Below are 20,000 nucleotides of genomic sequence, written 5' to 3'. Positions count from 1 at the left end.
CTCTCTCTCTCTCTCTCTCTCTCTCTCTCTCTCTCTCTCTCTCTATATATATATATATATATATATATATATATATATATATATATATATATATATTATATTTATTACTGCAGTTTTACAGTGCATGGTAAATATATGGTGACTTGGTGTTTGGTAGATAATCATAAAAATATTTACCGAAAGTAACGATTCAGTAAAGGTTATATGAAGTAACCATCGTCTGTAATGTGTTTGGAAAAGCGTGTTTTAAAACTTAGCTGCAGGCGAGCACGAGTATGCTTATATTTTTAAACATGGTTTGTTTGCAATCCAAACTTTACATGTATGTAGTTTCAAACAGCCATAGGCTATACGTGTTCGATATTTATATTCTTTTATAATAACAGTCCTTTCCGAGCGGAGTTCTTTCAAGTCCTATTAGGTTATGCCATCGCCCAGTAATTTACCCTGACACTGTACGTGGGTTGAGGGAATATCCAAGATCAAAATGGCAGCTCAAGCGAAGGGTGAAGAAGGGAAGTCGAAGATCCTTCAGACTTACCCCTTATTTGGGATTAAGTTTTCTCGCCAGGCAAGAAGAGGGGAAAAGGAAGTTTTTATTTTTTCTTCTCTCTCTTTAGTGGGGTTGGCAAGGAAAGGGTAAGGAGAAGAATGGTGTGTTGTGGTGGGTTTTGATATTGATTTCCACTAAAGCTCCCGACTCTGTCCTTCGCCTTTGTTGAGTTCAAGATTCGCAGCCACGAAATACGATGAGATATCTTGTTTGCCGTTTCTTAAGAATTGCCTCTTCGGTGTGTGCTTCTTTTGATTTCTTTCTCTGTCAATTGTATTTGACTTTTCAAATTTTGTCTCTATTCTTTTAGAAGTAGTTGGGAAATTTGTGAAATTTCTTGCCATGTAAATGTATTAAGCCTTTGTAAAGGTTGAGGCATTAGTAACATTTTAAATTTTTTCATTGACCTTTATCATATAGTTTTGAAAAATCTTTGAATATCAAAAGGAAGTCAGTGAATTCTGTCTATTTATAGTTTAAGATCTTGATGAAATAATTTATTGCAACTGGTAGTGTTGAGAAGTATACATGATATGGTCTCTAAACTACTAGAGTTCATGCATCTTCATATATATGTATATATATATATATATATATATATATATATATATATATATATATATATATATATATATATATATATATATATATATATATATAAAATAATATGTATATTATATATATACACAACATACAGTATATATGGTCTTGTTTAACTTATTCCAAGAGCATTTGCGGTACTTATTACTCCTGACTCTACATTTCCAATCATTAAATATCCATAGCTGTTTATGGTCTTTGGAAATAGTCACTTTCCGAAGTCATCCGCGTCGCTTTTGTATATCGGGACTAGGAGAAGCCTCTCTGAGATCGCTAACAGAATGGCGTATACGGGGGGACGCATCTCAGTCGCATTATGACAGTTAGATCGACTTGATCTCCCATATTATAATTTAATGAAATTCCCCTTTAAAACAAGTCAAATCCATTGAATCTTCTTTTATAACATTTGACAGTTTGAAGACATTCTTTGGAACAGGGCAGGTCTTTGTAGTAAGGCGTTTAGTTGTAATGCTTTTATTGTGTGTTTAACTCCCAGGCCATCTGGTCTCTTGTTCCGTTTAAATCTGGAATAATTGAATCGCAATAAAATTTCGAGTGGCCTTAACCTTGAGATATTTCCTGAGATGTGAGGTTTTGTTTTGTGGAGCAAAGGTCAAAGGATCATTATTAGTTTTTTTTTTTCCTTTTATTAAATATGACAGTTGCTTCACGTGTTTATGTAGCAAGATTATATGCTGTAAATAAATGTCCGGTATGGTACACTATAGTCCGCTACATAGAATTAGTTTTCTTATGAAAAGGGAAATTTCATATGCATACATAAATATTGTTTACCATCGCTGTTGAATCTCATTATATCATAACTATTTACATCGAATACGTAATTTGCTAACGCTTGAGGAATAAGGACTCAGTAGATCGAAAGAGTTGGGTAGCAAGCGAACTAGGGTGAAAGAGAAATGGTAAATTTCCAGTACATGTGCGCACACTTGCTCGTTGGCTGACTTCTGTACCGCTGCTGCGCCACTGCCAGATGAGTAGATGCTGCTGCTGCTACTATGGTTTGGGTGAGGGTAGGGGCCGCTGACGGAGTTCTGGAAGGGAGGAGTAGCTGCAGGTAGTTTAATGATACTGTTGTGATATGCCATGCTTAGGGAAACGGAAGCTGGCCATTACCTCGGTGTATAATCGTTGATAATTTCCAACCGATTTTGAGGGACGATTAAGTAAAATTACCTCGTTGCAGTAGCAAAAACTGTTTACTTTTGAATTTAGAATTTGAGGAAATTTTGGTGTAAACCATTAGAAACTTTTTGTAAAGGAGCAAATCTTTACTCGGTGTCGGAGACTGAAGTGTTATCTACGTGCTTTTTATATTTGATTTGAAGTTTCACCGTGATTTTTGTCATCGCCAAATGCTATGTGAGTAATCTCTATAAAGATGTGCAGAATTATACATTTCTTGCATCATTTATTATTATTATTATTATTATTATTATTATTATTTGTTTATTATTATTGTTTATTATTATTTATTATTAGTTATTAGTGTGGATCACATGATAATCCCCTTTTTGATATCTAGGTTAATTTAATATTGAAGTCTCTGCATAATAGTTTTGGTATCTGGTTTGTTTCGATTTTTTTTGACTGAACTAAAATACTGTACTTCATATTATAACTGAACTGAGTGCGTGTTTTGTCATTTTAAAACGTACTGTGCTCCTGGAGCCAACAGTACTACTTATAGGATAGGGTACGTTTTAGTTGCACTTTTAGTTATGCTGATGTCAGAGCCAATTAGTTGATGACTTTAGTTCTTAAAGCAAAAGCTTTTCTTGTAAATTGTATCTTTAGAGTCGTTTAGATTCTGGCAAGATGTATTTTAAAAACAAAATATGTAAGTGTTAAAAGATTGGTGAATAAGTGGCTCTCCAAAGGGCTACTGAAATCAATTAACATTAAACATAATTTATATCGAAGAATGAAATTGGGTGCTTATAGTGCCCAACGCTATAGAAACTATTGTAATATGTTGCTTACATTAATTCGCGTGGCAAAGAAAAAATATTTTGATAGTACTTTTGATCAACTCCGAAATGATGCTAAAAAATCCTGGGATCTCATAAATTCGTCCCTTAGGCCTGGAAAGAAAAAGCGCATTTCGCTAAGAAAACTCATTGGTCGTAACGGCGAAACTATTACTGACAGCCAACAGATTGCAAATGCTTTTAATCTTCATTTCTCTACAATTGGCATTACTCTCCGAGATGCCCTGCCTCAAAATAATCAGTTAGATTTTCATTCCTATTTGCCTCCTTCAAATCAGCACTCTATTTATTTGACCCCATCTTCTCCACTTGAAGTAATCAACATTATAAAAAAACTAAAGAACAAAAAAGCAAATATTCATTCTCCCCCTACTAAACTATATAAGAATAATGCTAGTTTACTTGCCTTTCCTATATCCTTATTGTTCAACCGTTGTATTGCCTCTGGCATTTATCCTGACATTTTTAAAATAGCATGCGTTACTGTGCTACATAAGTCTGGTGATAAATCGGATGTCAATAACTATAGACCAATAAGTTGCCTTCCCTTATTGAATAAAATTTTTGAAAAATTATTGTACAATCGACTCTACTCTTTCTTTACTAGATGTAATATCTTTTCTTCCTGTCAGTATGGCTTTCTGCGTGGCGTTAGTACAAGTGATGCTGTAAATGACCTTCTTGAAAATATCTACAATGCGATGAATAAAAATGAATACCTTGGTGCGGTCTTTTTAGATTTGAGTAAAGCCTTTGACACAGTGTCTCATGATGTGCTGCTTAAAAAGCTCGAACATTATGGAATACGTGGAAATGCGTTACTCTTACTAAAATCCTACTTAACGAGTCGTAAACAATTTGTGACCCTCGATGGCCATCTCTCAGAGGTTATGGATGTCAAAATAGGTGTTCCCCAGGGATCAGTCCTAGGACCGTTATTTTTCCTCGCCTATATCAATGATCTACCTCGATCAGTAGGTAGGTTAAGCTCCATACTCTTTGCCGATGACACTACGCTTCACTTTAGACATAAAAATATCTACTCCCTCTGTGATACACTAACCAATGATTTAACTCATGTAAAAAACTGGCTACTAGCAAATAAGTTAACCTTAAATGAAAGAAAGACATACTTCATAATCTTTTCTCTACGAAGAGTTCCTGATAACATAAGGGTTGCTATAGGAAATCACACTTTGGATCAGAAGTCCAGTGGTAAATTTTTAGGGATAATTCTTGATAATAAACTAACTTTCTGTGAGCATGTAAATATGACAGTTAATAAAATTGCCAAAGTAATGGGTATCATATATAGATTAAAAGAGTATTTCCCCTTATATATTATAAAACAATTGTATCACTCGTTAGTATCTCCTCACCTAAATTACTGCAATACGGCGTGGGGGAGTAGTAGTAGAAATGTCTTGCAACCATTAATTGTAATTCAAAAAAGACTGGTAAGAATCATAAGCTCCAGTGATTACTTAGCTCATACATCGCCACTTTTCCGGTCTCTCTCGATATTGAAGCTGGAAGACAATTATAAGCTCTCCTTAATGAATATGATGTTCCAAACACTTATTTTGAACAAATTTCCAGATTTAAGACGAAAAATAATTCAGGAACAATCAGTTCATCCATATGGAACAAGAAATTCAAACTTAACTCTCCCTTTCATACGTATTAATAGATGCGAGCAATCGTATCTATACCAAGGTATTAAACTTTGGAATACTCTGCCCGCTTATCTAAAGGCACTGCTTAGCGTTCGGTCTTTTAAGATATCATATACAAATCTCCTGTTATCTGGGTATTAAGCTTTGTTAATAAATATTTATACTTGCCTACCTAACCACAACGCAAGTATGTTTCATTGTTTAGAATATTTTTTTATTTGTAAAACTAGTTCTTTTACTGAGTTTTTTGCTTAATATCTACAATTTTTTTCAATGTATATACCATTAGCTTTCATATACCATCTTTCCCTATCATATAAATATGCATTTCCATTTGTTTTTAGGCTAAGATTCTCATTTATATGTATCTATTTGTATACATATGATTATGTATATGTATGCGTACATTTTGTATATCTATATCCATATTTACTTTATTTTTTATTTTTACTTAATTGATGATGTTATTTTGTTGTATTATTGCCCGAAGAGCTCTGCTCCACATGGGCTTGGACTGAGTCTTTTTTTCTTTTTGTAAATCTTTGTATGTAAATATTTTTTGTCCAATAAACATTATTATTATTATTATTAGATGCTCGGATATCGGCGCTGGAAGCCGACATGTTTAGATTTTGGTAAAATCTATATTATTTAGACATAATATTTTAGATAATGCTTGCTATTGCTTGCCATCACACTGGGAAATCAGTAAAGAAAGTCCAATGATGTAGTTAGCGTGTTATTATTAAATGTTCTTTTTGAAATTCAGTGTTTTTCGTTGGGTGGAAAGTCTGTCTGCTGTTGCCGCTCTCTCTCTCTCCCCAACGTTTAAGAATATAAAAGGGCCTTGTTGTGGCTTAGTGTTACCAAGTGGCCTTTATTGTGCCCTTCTCCCTACCCAGCCTCTGCCCATTCCCTGATGTCCCCAGCGTGACCCTTTCTCAGAGCATACCCTCCTCTCCTACCCTCCTGTCAGTCCGCTCGCTTGCCAGATGGCTTTGACCAACCACTTACGTTCCCTCCTCCCCTCTGGAGATAGGAGAGGTTGGGATGGGTCTGAACTGCCTGCTCCATTACTTTGCTTCCTGTTTCTGCATTCACCCACTGGTAGAAGGAAGAAGGGTGAAAGGGGGAGAGAGAGAGAGAGAGGGAGAGCGAACGAGCCCGGGAGTCGCAAAGGACGTGAATAAAGAGAGGAAATGAGAGTACTGTTCTGAAGGGTGGCTGGTTTTAGTGTTCCAGGTGTTTCATGTGTTGTATATTTGGTCGAATGTTGAATTTAGTATTATTTCGATTTTGTTTTATTTGAACCATAATCATTTGTTTGAATTGCCTATTGTATTAAGTAATGTTGGAAGCATATACTGTATATTGGTAACCTCTGTATTGCAGAAAAACAGTACAGATTGTGCCGTATTTGCGAGTTGAGAGGATAGCTTTAATTTGGTTGCCAAGCATATTATGAAAAAAAAAAAAAATTAATATCAAAGTATATAATTATCCTCCTTATTCTTAAAAATGGTGTTATGACGATTTTGTGTTTCTCGCTCTTTGACTAAGAAAATGTTTGACAATGCTAACTGACCTTTGTCATTCAGTTATAGTTTCAGAAGTCTTTAGTAATATTTTGTATCGTACTTATTTACATGTATGTAATATGTATACGCACATGCATATGACAAATTTCCATAATGCAACCTAGGTGACATTTTAAAAAGATTTCTCTGCCCTCATAGTTTACTTAAACGGGGTGCCAAGGAGAGGTACCGTGAAGAAACATTATTCTTGTTTCGAAATTCAAGACTGTATCCTTACAATCCATGCATTTTAGCAATAATTTTTAAAGTATAATGTACTTTGCCACTGGAGTCAGCCGAAACAATATAAGGTGTATAAAGTATGTTTGGTTAGTATTCATTATATTACAGTTTTCGTTCTCTTATTAGGGATATCGGTGCAGCCTTTTCTGGTTTGGAAAGTTGTTAGTTCTTATGAACGTTCCCTCTGAAAAGGGTATTATCATAATGGCCATGTAGGTTTGGTATTTCCAGCATTTTATGTAAAATTCTCACCTAGATACATTTTGATGAATTAATTTTCACAATGTCCAAAGTTATGTATTCCAATCTCTCATTTATTATATTTTCGTCGTTTTGAACGTCAGGAAATATGGCTTCATATAATTCATAAAGGCTTATATTAGCACAAACATCTTACCTTGAGGAAAATCGTGATGACCTTGACCTTCCTTAAGTTGTTGCCATGAAGTTCTTAAAGTTTGTAATTAGCTGATACTTTTGAACACCGTAAAGAAGGCATTAATATAACTGCATATTAGACGCATCCTGGCTGGAGCACCACAACTATGCCACAACTTAATTACTTTGACCTCGCATTTCTTGAGTTTACGTTTATCTAATTTCCTTTAAATTCTATACCGTAAAAGGTGCTTTTATATGACTTCGCACACATTTTATTTTAACACTAACACTTGAAAATTGTGTTTTTGTATAACTTCGTACACAGCTTGTTATGACAACACTTACCGCCTCAATTAAGATAAAATACCTTTGATTAAATTTGTTTCCTCTTGCAAGAATATTTTTTTCCTTTTTTTTTTTTGAATGGCTTTTGTAATAGAACTTGTCTTGAAATATTGCGTCATTTTGCTGATCTTGCCTTGTTAAGCAATTCTAATAGTAATCAATGTTTTGAAATTAGCAAGCTTTGAAATGGTGGGTAATATTAATTGGTTTTACAGTCAAGTAAATTCATTTCGCCAAATGCGCATAATTGCATACTCCATTAAGTTTCGTAATTTTAAATGGATGATAAGCCTGAACATGTCTAGTGTTTTCACAGCTTGTCATTTTGGATATATCAAAAGAAAAAAAAAGTGAAATTTGTTAAAAGTACATTTATATGTTAAGATTAACTTCTTATAAGATCATATGATACGATCACATTTACTGCATATAAATACCAAGTACGTGACATATGAAGTTAAACGCACAAGCATCTACGTGCCACTTCAAAAGTTCAGTACGTTTGAAGTGCTTAAAACGCTATTTATGGATTTCTAAATGAAGTACTTGAGTCTAAAAAAAACTTGTTTGATATTTTTAGGTACCAGATACCCCCAAAGCGTGGCTATCTATGAAAGTATTTTCCAGAGTTGAATTTTAGTCCAGATTTTTAGATTGAGCTCTCTCTCTCTCTCTCTCTCTCTCTCTCTCTCTCTCTCTCTCTCTCTCTCTCTCTCTCTCTGCATTATAAAGAACGTATGATAATTTATCCGACTGGAATGTGACACGTCATTGAACGTAAAATTATGGGGGAATCTTTAAACAAACAAAACTGCTTTTTTATGTCTCGGGAACGAAAACTGTAAAGTCTCTTGTCACGACGCTGCTATTCAATCTTTTTTTTATTCCATTTGAGCAACGAATTTCCATCTCTTAAAAAAAAAAAGTTAGGGATCCCGTGAGAAAGTCTGGACTATATATATTCGGTGGCGTGTGCGTGTGTCAAGTCACGTGTTACTAGTGAAGGATTGACATCAAGCTATTGTTTCAACTTTTGCGAATTGGGTGACTGACTAACGCGTCAAACTAGTATATGGGTGAAAAAGATTTGATCAGACTTCTTAATTTCCTCAACTTGGTTGAGGGCTGCTGTTGATTTGCTTCTCGATTTCAAAACGACTTATGATTTTTCAGGTAATTATTTCAAAAAATTATTTCATGGTAACTGATACTGTATTGTATATAATTTTTTCGGTCAGTAATTACGGTTTAATCGATTATACTTATGTGAATTACTGTGCAATTAAGAGTAAAATTTGTGTTACTTGTAATTGAGTTAATTTTCATTCAGAGAAAATCTTTATCATTTAAGGCTCTGAAAGACTTTTTTTGTAGGACTGATTCTTTTATATCGATACATAGTTTGCTTAAGAGAAGGACACTCCAAAATCAAACCATCGTTCTCTAGTCTTGGGTAGTGCCATAGCCTCTGTACCATGGTCTTTCCACTGTCTTGGGTTAGAGTTCTCTTGCTTGAGGGTACACTCGGGCACACTGTTCTATCTAGTTTCTCTTCCTCTTGGTATGTTAAAGTTTTTATAGTTTATGTAGGAAATATTTATTTTGATGTTACTCTTCTTAAAATATTTTTCCTTATTTCCTTTCCTCATTGGGCTATTTCCCCTGTTGGGGCCCCTGGGCTTATAGCATCCTGCTTTTCCAACTAGGGTTGTAGCTTAGCATTTAATAATAGTAATAATTAGCACATTTAGCTTTTTGCCAATTCCTTATTTGTTCTGTCATTAACAAAAAAAGGAGTGTCTTTGAGGTCAGCTGTTCTGAGTAGTGTATATATATACGTTTGCATTTCAGCCTTGTCTCATGGAATCTGCAACTTAAATTTCAAGAGCCAAATTCACCTGTGCTGTATGTCAGCATCCCCTCCTTGTTTCAGCTGACCAGTCAGTCTGTTCTTTTCATCCATCCCGCCACCACTCTCTGCCCTAGTATGGTTTCGTCTTCGTGTCTTCACTTTACGTTTTATTGGATGTCATCGCAGTCCAGGGACCTTTTCATATAACGTTGGGGAGAATTCGTTTTTCCCTTGCGTGAAAGAACTTAAGGTTTTTCTTTAGAAAAACGTTTTGAGTCAGTCATAGGTATCGTTGCTAGGTTGTTAATTCGAATATTGGACAGTTCCATAGTTTTGTTCGACAGCCATTGATATATTTTATTTTGATTTTGAATTCCCTTTGTTTCACGCAATGGAAAGTTGTTCCAGGACGAGATCCAGTAAAGGAACGATTTTCTCTCTCTCTCTCTCTCTCTCTCTCTCTCTCTCTCTCTCTCTCATATGTACAAGTTTTGATTTTAAATAAGCAATTGCGCATGTCTCTCGGAATAAAGTAGAAGGAAAACACAAGATAAGATATTAGGAAAATAATTTTTTTTCATAAGACTTTCCCTTTTTTTAACCTGCATTAACATAGAATCCCTTTACAAATCGGGTTAGCATATCACTTTGATGTAATCCTTGCTTTATGTATTTATATCCTTGCAAATAAGACTTGCCATGACATAAACAACGTTTCATCCTTATTTAGATAATTTTAAATGTATTATGATTTAGGAAAGATGATTTAACGCAGTAAGTTAATCGCCTAAGAATTGCTGAATCATTCTAAACTAGTGCGATCATTGCTCTCACATGTGTCAGGTCTCCTGTCAGGGGATGTACTAGGGTGAGAATTCGTCGGTAGTTTAGAGAGAGAGAGAGAGAGAGAGAGAGAGAGAGAGAGAGAGAGAGTTGGGAAAATTGCTTGTCACTGTCATAGTCAATTCCCAAACTTCTGTCTATGCACGCAAAGCCCTCGGTCATCTTTCAAAGGATACTTAGTATTATTGGTTTAATGATTGATTACATCTGGTGATTGTGGGCATAGGATGTTATTAACGGAACTTTTAAGATATTTCTTGTACAATTTTTTGTTTTGAATTTTTTATGGAAAAATAATGTTGCACTAGAGGGAAACAGTGTTATCATGCGTTGAATAATTTCTTGATATTTTAATTGGAATATGTTGGCGACATATTTTTTTTTAACTGATTGCCATATCTAATTATACTTTGGAATATTTGTTTTTTTTCCTAATATATATATATATATATATATATGTATATATATATATATATATATGTGTATATATATATATATATATATATACTGTATATATATTAAGACTATATATTGTGATATCGGTGAGGGTGGGGTGGGGGGGAGTTTGCTTATGATTTATTTTAATAAATTATCTGCCCTTTGTAGATAGTGACATGTGATGAGCACATTTCAAACTGTGTGAAGTATCAGATGTTTCGATTCACATGAATAGTATTCAGGGTCTTGGCGTATCTTCAACCTCTGTTAGGTCCCCGACTTTGTGTTGAATATTTTGAAGCTACTGCGGCTTTCTTAGCCTAATAAAATTTTTTATTAAGTGCTTAGCCTGACTATGGAAATCTATTGCAATTTTGACTTTTGAAATTCAAAGTTGTCATAAGCAAAATTAGGCAATGGAAGCAAGGCATATTTCTTCATGTAAAGCATCAGATCTTGATGAATTATAATACAAATGGAAATTTTAACTGCTAATAGTAATCTATAGAGTTCAGTGAATCAAATGTCCACTTTCCTTGTTTTTCTCTAATACATTTTAATCACCAAACTTATTGCCGACGCCTTGCTCTGATCGGCACGTCCCCCAAAATGTTTACAAGAGACGCAAGTCCTATTTTGCATATGAGAATGAGTTGGCCTGGCGGAAACCACCACCCAGGTCCTGATAGGAATCTACATTGGAAATTATATGCAGTTGCTTTACATTGTTTGCATTTTGGGTAAAGCTACTACTCTCCTAGTATTGTTATTTAAACACAGTCTTGAAATAAATGATAGTTTTGTAAGGTATAATCTTGGAGTTTATATTTGTTTAAGCTTAATCCTTCTGTACAATATATCAGTTCGTATATATATATATATATATATATATATTATATATGTATGTATGTATATATATACATCTATATGTATATATATGTATATGTATGTGTGTGTACGCATGTAAATTTAAAACTCGTGAAAAAAGTAAAATTTTTCTATTGAAGTACAGTATTTAAAAAGAAATTAAGCCAAATGACCTCAAGATTACGATTATCTTATGCTGTGGGTTTTGACAGAGGACAATTGTAAATTGATTAATTGGCTTAATGAAATCTTGAAAAAGCACCTCAAGGGTGGCACCCTCCCCCCCCTCTAGTTCCCATAGCCTCCGTCTCATCCTTTCTCATCCATTCATTACGGTAATTATTAATTAGATAAAGAGGACCTCAACTGGATATTATTTTCACCCTAATTACCTCTGATTACCTTCACAGCCGTTGTATAATTGCTTCCCTGAACCCCCCTTTCCCCCCGCTTATTTTCCCCTTTTTTTCCTGCTGTTCTCCCTCTTTCCCATTCTATCTTATATTCCCTACGGCACCCAAAGCCTTTACCTCCCCTCCCATCCATGCTGTATTTAGTCGGAGTAGCTAATTACCAAGGAAATTCAAATTAGGTAAATTTTCGGAGTGCGGCTGGCTAGGAGAAGGCTGCTTAGAAATTTAAAATTGACTTGTGTTGAAAGTTCAAGTCTCTCTCTCTCTCTCTCTCTCTCTCTCTCTCTCTCTAACGTTCCGAATTTGGTCCATCACAACTTTTATTTGTGACATACGTCATTGTTTTAACGGGACCCTGGCTTAGCTTAAAGCTTTATCTTTTGCATTGATATACAGTAGTTGAAAGAGCTTTCCACGTGTAATGGAGGAAATAGTAAATATTGTTACGATAAGACAATAGTATTGGTCTCTCTCTCTCTCTCTCTCTCTCTCTCTCTCTCTCTCTCTCTCTCTCAAGTTTTGATATAATTTTGTAGATTATGGGGGTGAAGTGTGGTTTGTACTGTATATAGGTCACTTGGATTAACATATCTTGTGACATTATTTTGCAGTTGACATATGTTTAGTAAAGTCACATTTAGTGTCCAATGAAGCCTAAATTAACTTTTTATGCTTGTGACGAGTTTAATTTTGTTTGGTCGGAGAATGTTACGTACTGACAGAAGAGTGACGATGTATTTCAGTCATACTATCTTGTTTTTATTATACCCCAGGAATTACTTTTGGAATAAACATTGTTATAAAAGTTAATATTTTACGGTGATCTATCATACATGCAGATGTCATATTTTGTTTGCCAATTAAATCGGTAAATATTATTTGTAGATCCAAGCTATTTATTCGCTAGTCTCTAAAAAAGTGTATTAAGATCTTTACTCTAACAGTGAGGTTAGTGTTTGTGCAGTATTCTCAAAATTCAAATGCAAGAATACAAATATAGTTCTTGGTTACTGTCTTTTACTAAGTTTTGAATTTAACTTACTTAGAGCAGAATTGGCACCCTGTTTGAGAACAAACTTCTGAGAATTCTCTTCATCTCTATTTCGACTGAAAGTGTAAAATACTCACGTTTTGACATTAAAAAATGTTAACCTTAAGCTCGATAATTAATTTTGTTAAAATAGGTTTAATAACTTAACGGACAATTTAATAATATTAAGGACAACATTTTAGGTGAATGTATCCTAAAAACAAAATATACCATTAGATGAGGTATATGAGCAAAGATTAAAACAGTCATACTCCTGTTTTATGATTTTGATAGCAATGGAAAACCTTATGAGATGGTTATAATTATTTTTATATTTTTTTTATCCAAAGTAGAGTGGATTACTTAAGGCAACTTTCCCTGTGAGGTGTAGAATATTTCTCTCGGTGAATAAGCGTAAAATCTCATCATATCTACCCGATACATTTAGCTGTTGTTGAGGATGGAGATGATCCAAGTGAAAGATTGTAAAGATTTATATTCCAACATTTTCCCCTTGGCAGTGTTACGAAAGGTTCGAGTGTCTGAAGGACTGTAATGTGTGTGATTGTTATCTATTTATTGTGGAATTACTACATCTGGAATGCTGAATTATATTTATTATTTACTTTATTGTAAATTGTTTGTTACATTTTTTGTGTCAAAAAGATTGAAAAATATTATATATGAAATAGGGAATTATGATATTTATTTACTTTGTAAATTGTTTACATTTGTATATTAGAAAATTTACTACATTTTTATATTAAAAAAAATTACTACAATTTTTATAATAAAAAAATTACTACATTTTTATATTAAAAAAAATTTACTACATTTTTTATATTAAAAAATTTTACTAAATTTTTATATTCAAAAGATTCGTAAATCTGATATATTTCCTCTGTCTTTTCAGGTATATGGCGTAACTGGTCCGCAGTCCGGTTTTCTTGTGGCTATGAAGTAAGAAATATTTTGTACAAGTGTTTGATAGACGTAAGTTAAGGATTGTTGTAGATTCATAACCAGGCATTCACTTAGAATGGGTCTTGGTTGTGGTAATTGATACTCTGATGTTTAGGACGATATAATTAAGTTTAGATAAGCGTCAACTTAAACTAAAAACACATTTTTTTTTTTGAAATTTTTAAAGTAAGAAGAGATTTCTTCATACGATGTAGGTCTAGGAATTCTTCTCAGATGTCCAATTCAGCTTGATATTACTACGAGTATTACGGTTGTATAAATTTTGAATTATTCAATTTTTCGACTTTTCATTGAAAATTCAATATACTAAGTCATCCATACTTGAGAAATCTACCCGATATTTGTGGTCTTGAGAATGAAAGAAGTTCCTTTATGAAAAGATAAAAGAAAAAAAAAAGTTTTCGGAAAGTATTCTATTTCTTATGTAAATTTTTTTCAAGGAAGTCGATAGCGGCATTTGGTTTGAATATCCATTCAAGCTCTCACGGCTCAGCCTCCCACCCTGTCAAATTATGGTATAAGAGCTTTAAGGGAAGACATTTTAAATAACTTTTTTTTTTTTTTCATATCGTGCGAGTTCGATATAAACTGGCACTCTTACCATTTTTATTTGTATGAGGCGCCTCACCCGGAAACGGTTTGCCCTTGATGTTTGGCCTAAAGTTGAGATGCCAAGTGTAATAGTAAGGTCCGTATTATGTAAGGTTATCAAACCATTCTCCAGTCTTAAATTGACCCTCCCCCCCCATCTCGCCTGGCACCTCTCTCTCTCTCTCTCTGAGATTCACTTCTAGGTGTTTGAGGCATTCTCTCTCTCTCTCTCTCTCTCTCTCTCTCTCTCTCACGTGCAACTTTATCATGCTGTGCTTATTCTTTAGTCTAGTAATTTTTAAATTTTCTTGTGTAACAAGATTCTCTTCTCTCTCTCTCTCTCTCTCTCTCTCTCTCGTGGAACTTTATTATGCTGTGCTTATTCTTTGGTCTAGTAATTTTTAAATTTTTTGTAACAAGATTCTCTCTCTCTCTCTCTCTCTCTCTCTCTCTCTCGTGCTACTTTATCATGATGTGCTTATTCTTTGGTCTATTAAATTTTCTTGTGTAACAAGATTCTCTCTCTCTCTCTCTCTCTCTCTCTCTCTCTCTCGTGCTACTTTATCATGATGTGATTATTCTTTGGTCTATTAAATTTTCTTGTGTAACAAGATTCTCTCTCACTCTCTCTCTCTCTCTCTCTCGTGCTACTTTATCATGATGTGCTTATTCTTTGTCTATTAAATTTTCTTGTGTAACAAGATTCTCTCTCTCTCTCTCATCTCTCTCTCTCTCTCTCTCGTGCTACTTTATCATGATGTGAATTATTCTTTGGTCTATTAAATTTTCTTGTGTAACAAGATTCTCTCTCTCTCTCTCTCTCTCTTCTCTCTCTCTCTCATCTCGTGCTACTTTTATCATGATGTGATTATTCTTTGGTCTATTAAATTTTCTTGTGTAACAAGATTCTCTCTCTCTCTCTCTCTCTCTCTCTCTCTCTCTCGTGCAACTTTATTATGCTGTGCTTATTCTTTGGTCTAGTAATTTTAAATTTTCTTGTAACGAAGATTCTCTCTCTCTCTCTCTCTCTCATCTCTCTCTCTCTCTCTCTCAACTTTATCACGATGTGCATATTCTTTGGTCTTGTAACTTAAATTTTCTTGTGGAACAAGATTCTCTCTCTCTCTCTCTCTCTCTCTCTCTCTCTCTGACGTGCTTACTCTTTGATCTGGTAATTTTTAAAATTTCCTTATATAACAAAATTCTCTCTCTCTCTCTCTCTCTCTCTCTCTCTCTCTCTCGTAACTTTACCATGTTGATGCGATGCCTTGAACTATTAATTTAAAATTTATGTAGGAAAAAAGCGCCCTCTCTCTCTCCTCTCTCTCTCTCTCTCTCTCTCTCATAAAACCATATCACGTTGATGCGTTCACTCTTTGTTTTAATGATTTTGTAATTTTAAATTTTCTTCAAACAAATTTTGTAATTTTTAAATTTTCTTCAAACAAAATCTCTTTCCTTTCATCGTGTATTTTCTTTCTCTTAACGAACAGCGACTTAATACTACGGGCTAGATAACCTTTCAATTCTCCTCCTCCAAAATCCCTCCACCACCTTAGTCAGTAAGTAACTCAGCCTTCCCAGATCTCTTTCCCCGCCAAACCAAGCTGGTATATGCGCGGGCGCGCGCTCGTGTAGATGTGGGATCCGCCATTTCTCCCCCTATTGCTTCATGACGTAAATGCGAACCAGATGAACTTGATAGTGGTGGAATAGTGGAGAGGCCAATTTTCAGAATTCCCTTCATTCGGAACAACCGCTCTGCCACTACCCTTACCCTACCCCCCCCCTCTCATCTACCGTCGTTCCATAATCTCCCTTACTACTGCCATAGCTCTCTCTCTCTCTCTCCTCTCTCTCTCTCTCTCTCTGCTGTTGCGCCATTGATGTCTGCAAGTCGAAGCTTTGTGGGAAAATGGTACATAGAGTGAAACTGTCTGCGGGGTTGCAGCTTGTGAAAGGCAGAAATGGGGAGGGAGCGAGAAAATGGGGGGGGGGGGGCGACTGGTGTGGGTTGGAGAGGAATGGTGGTTGTAGTGGCGAAGGATGACGAAGGGGAAGATATGTTGGGTCTGGTGATTTTCGGGGAGTGGATGAGGGTTCGGGGGTTGGGGGGTTGCTCATGGAGATTGGAAGGTGGGGGGAGAGGGGTGAGTTGTTAAGGAGGCGGTTGGGGGTGCGTGTTCTGGTGATTGCTACCCACGGCACGTCTCTCTCAATGTTGGCCAGTGTTGGATGTGTGAGGCCAAATCACCGAGAGGGTTGCAGCACTACACACACGCACGCACACACGAAACATACACTCTCCCACAGCCACCATCACTTCTATCTACTCTTCTACCTTTCTCGACTTCAACGCCACGTTGAGTTGAATGCATATGCGAATGTGTGCACTCTTTATATATAGGAGGGTTGTAGTTTCTGCTTTTCATCCCATGCACTTTAATGTATTTGTGCACTTTTTTCATATATGGTAGGTTTACCCATTGTTACATTGATATAAATTCTGAAAGTTACTACTGGCAGTTATCATAGATCAATCCGTATACGTTTGGAGTCTTTGTTACTTGAAATGCATAGATACCGTATTAGTTGAAGTATTGGAATGGTTTTTTTTATTAAATTAAATAATCGTAATTAGATAAATTAGAAGCTTTTTCCTCATTTGACTATCCAAGGTACTGTTCTTATGCAGAGTAGCACGTTAGCTTTCTTGCATGCTACTAGTGCTTGAAACTTGAACCCTCTGAATATTAAATGATTCCTCCTTATATTAAAAAATCTTTTTCTATGTAATGAGCTTTCATTACCATATTCATTGAGTGATTGGTTATACTTACCATGCAGGATTTGAGAGAGAGAGAGAGAGAGAGAGAGAGAGAGAGAGAGAGAGACTAACAGATTGTAGGAGTTGCTTTGTTGACACAACGGTCGGAAGTTTGAGGAAAGTTTGGCAGAGGTAATCGGTGAGGGCGAACTTTGACCAAACTTGAATTTTGATTTGGTTGAAGTTGGCCAATATTGCTTCAGGACTGTGATGTAATATTTGTTGCCTTAAAGCTCTTATGTTCAACATTCTCTCTCTCTCTCTCTCTCTCTCTCTCTCTCTCTCTCTCTCTCTGAAGGAGTGTAATTATTAATGCAAAATCGACTGTAACAACGAAATGTTTTTTTTTTATACTGTAGAATGAAATAAGAAACTGGGACTTATGATAGAAAACAATCATTCCATAGAGAGAGAGAGAGAGAGAGAGAGAGAGAGAGAGAGAGAGAGATACATGGCCACTTGCGAAACGGTGTCCTGTAGTAAAGTACTGTACCGAAATCCTTTCCTAGATCAGCAAATGGGAGGGAAGGAAAGAGAAGGGCCCTGTCTAGGGGTTCGGGTCCTGGGTGACCCTTTCAAAGGAAGGTGGGGGGGGGGGGAGATGAAGGTAGCTGCTAGCTCTAGGCTTTAAAGTTGAATAAAGGAAAGAGGGGGAGGGGGTAAGAGAGGGCTCTTGGCCATCTCTGCTTTAAACAGAGTTTGTGGTGGACACTACTGAATCTGATGATTGTTTAATAGGTGACAAAAGTCTCCCACCTCCGCCACCCCTTCTCTCTCTCTCTCTCTCTCCTCTCTCCTCTCTCTCTCTCTCTCTTGAATATTCATTGTTATATTGTACCTGGAACTACACCCTTGCACTCGCAGAACTAGGCAGAAACAGATACAAATGCAGAGGTATATTTTGCTATGAAGATTTAAAGAGTTTAGTCAATAGTTAATAAGGTTCCACTGAGTACACTTAACTATAAATGTTAAGTTTTCTTTTTTACTATATTTATGGATACAAGGACAAAGTTAAACGAATGGTGTCCAAAGTAGTGATGGGTCGTAAACGGTTCCTGAAATATTTCAGAAATTTAAATTTATAAAATTTAGTAGCACAGTCAGGAGCTGGTGTCGGTTTTTTTTTTTAATTGTATATACACGTGTCTTATGTGGCTTTTTTTCGGAATGGAGACATTCCGTGTTAGTATCACTGGTCGTTAAACATTTGATTTATTTGTTTTCCGGCAGAAACACATTTGTTTTAATGCACTCTTATTTCAATATTTGTTCTATATTCCTGCATAAATTCCCATTGAAATTTCTCACGCTAAAGCTTTTTGTACTCTGCAAGTTATGTCTCTTCAATATGGACATTTCCTAATTGCGCTCTTGAGTAGCTTTACACGATCGTTGCAGTTGTGCGTGTTCGAGTAGGATACTGCAGAAGTTATTGACCTGTGTCCATTGGCTCTGGCTAATGCCACGATGTCTTTCCCCTTCTCCTGCTGATTGAAGAAACGTGAAATATTCACAAATGGCATGTTAGGTATTTCCAAATAAAAATGTGATTATTTAGTTATATGTTAGTATAATACTGCCAATATTTACAAGGAAATTCTGTCAACTAATGAATCTCTCTCTCTCTCTCTCTCTCTCTCTCTCTCTCTCTCAGAATTCCCGACATATTTCTTGATTTTATCATCTCCCTGTGTACGCGAATTCTTATAAAGGCAGCCGCATCATCCAAATGAACTTTTTTTTTATTTTTTATTATGCGTTTTTGCCCAAGGTTAGTGTTGTAAAGTTCAGACTTGTTTGGCCTGGTCATGGGAGATTAAGAAGGCGCGGGGGGGGGGCGGGGGGGGTGAGAAGGGGATGGGTTACCTAATGAGTTTAGAGGTGATAGAGGGCGATGTTGAAGATGAATCAGCTGATGATAGCCTGAAGGGATGGCCACGTGTGGGCCTTGCTGAGAATGTAAATAGTAGTTTTGGTTGGTTGTGGTGAGGTGTCCAGTTTAAGGATTCTCTCTCTCTCTCTCTCTCTCTCATCTCTCTCTCTCTCTCTCATTATTTATATATTCAGATGCTTGATGTCATGCTTTGTAAAACTCCTTGAAGTGTTTGTTTATAGCTTTCGCTCAAGATATTCAGACGCAAATAAATAGAAACGAGAGTTCTTGTGAACTAGAGCGTAACCGGATGGAGGACTGCTCCAGGTGCGAGTAAGAAAGACACAAAAACCCTATAATTATCGATGCATTCTCTCTCCTCTCTCTCTCTCTCTCTCTCTCTCTCTCTCTCTCTCATTTTACTAATTGTGAGTGACGCAAAAAGTGATTTGATATACCCCCCCTTTGGAGATTTTCATTCCCACTGTTTGATATCTGTGGCAGTAGTTGTGTTTGGCACGTGTTTCGCCCCAAGAAGCAAACGTAAAAAAAGAAGAATACTTCTTAATGGCAGGTGGCAATATGTGTAAGTCACGTGAGTCATCAGGTGGTAAACAAAGACCACGTGTTAAAGCGAAATCTTTCTATTATTGGTGTTGGCACCTCTTGATAATAGTAAAAGCAGTTTTATTCCAGCAGATTGTTTATGGGCTTAGAAGTTTCGTATATATATGAATACTTCTTGGGAACGTGGCCATTTTTTTTTTAGGAACATGGCCAACTTTAAGTTTTTATTATTCTCAGTCTATATGGAAGGATTTGATACATAAATATATTCTAAAGGTTTCCCTTGTATACTTATTTTATTCATTCCTATTACAGCTGCAAT

General features: G+C 35.6%; 1 protein-coding gene across 8 annotated transcripts in view; it reads left to right on the top strand.

The window, feature by feature from the left end:
* LOC137617210 (trithorax group protein osa-like) overlaps positions 1-20,000 on the top strand; it is a 103,490-nt gene that overhangs the window by 21,021 nt on the left and 62,469 nt on the right. For 6 of the 8 annotated variants that reach the window (XM_068347141.1, XM_068347136.1, XM_068347135.1 and 3 more), the window contains exon 2: positions 13,747-13,793. The exons of the other annotated variants lie outside the window; for them this stretch is intronic. Coding sequence is in view for 5 of the 6 variants with exons in the window: in XM_068347136.1 (XP_068203237.1) it covers positions 13,747-13,793 (47 nt within the window). In the remaining variant the exon portion in view is untranslated. The remainder of the gene's footprint in view (positions 1-13,746; positions 13,794-20,000) is intronic. 8 annotated transcript variants of the gene reach the window in all.

The sequence above is a fragment of the Palaemon carinicauda genome, chromosome 23 (genome assembly GCF_036898095.1).
Source record: "Palaemon carinicauda isolate YSFRI2023 chromosome 23, ASM3689809v2, whole genome shotgun sequence".
Classification (NCBI taxonomy): Eukaryota; Metazoa; Arthropoda; class Malacostraca; order Decapoda; family Palaemonidae; genus Palaemon; species Palaemon carinicauda.
Note: the sequence above shows the minus strand (reverse complement) of the source record. Positions and strands in the feature narration are given on the sequence as shown.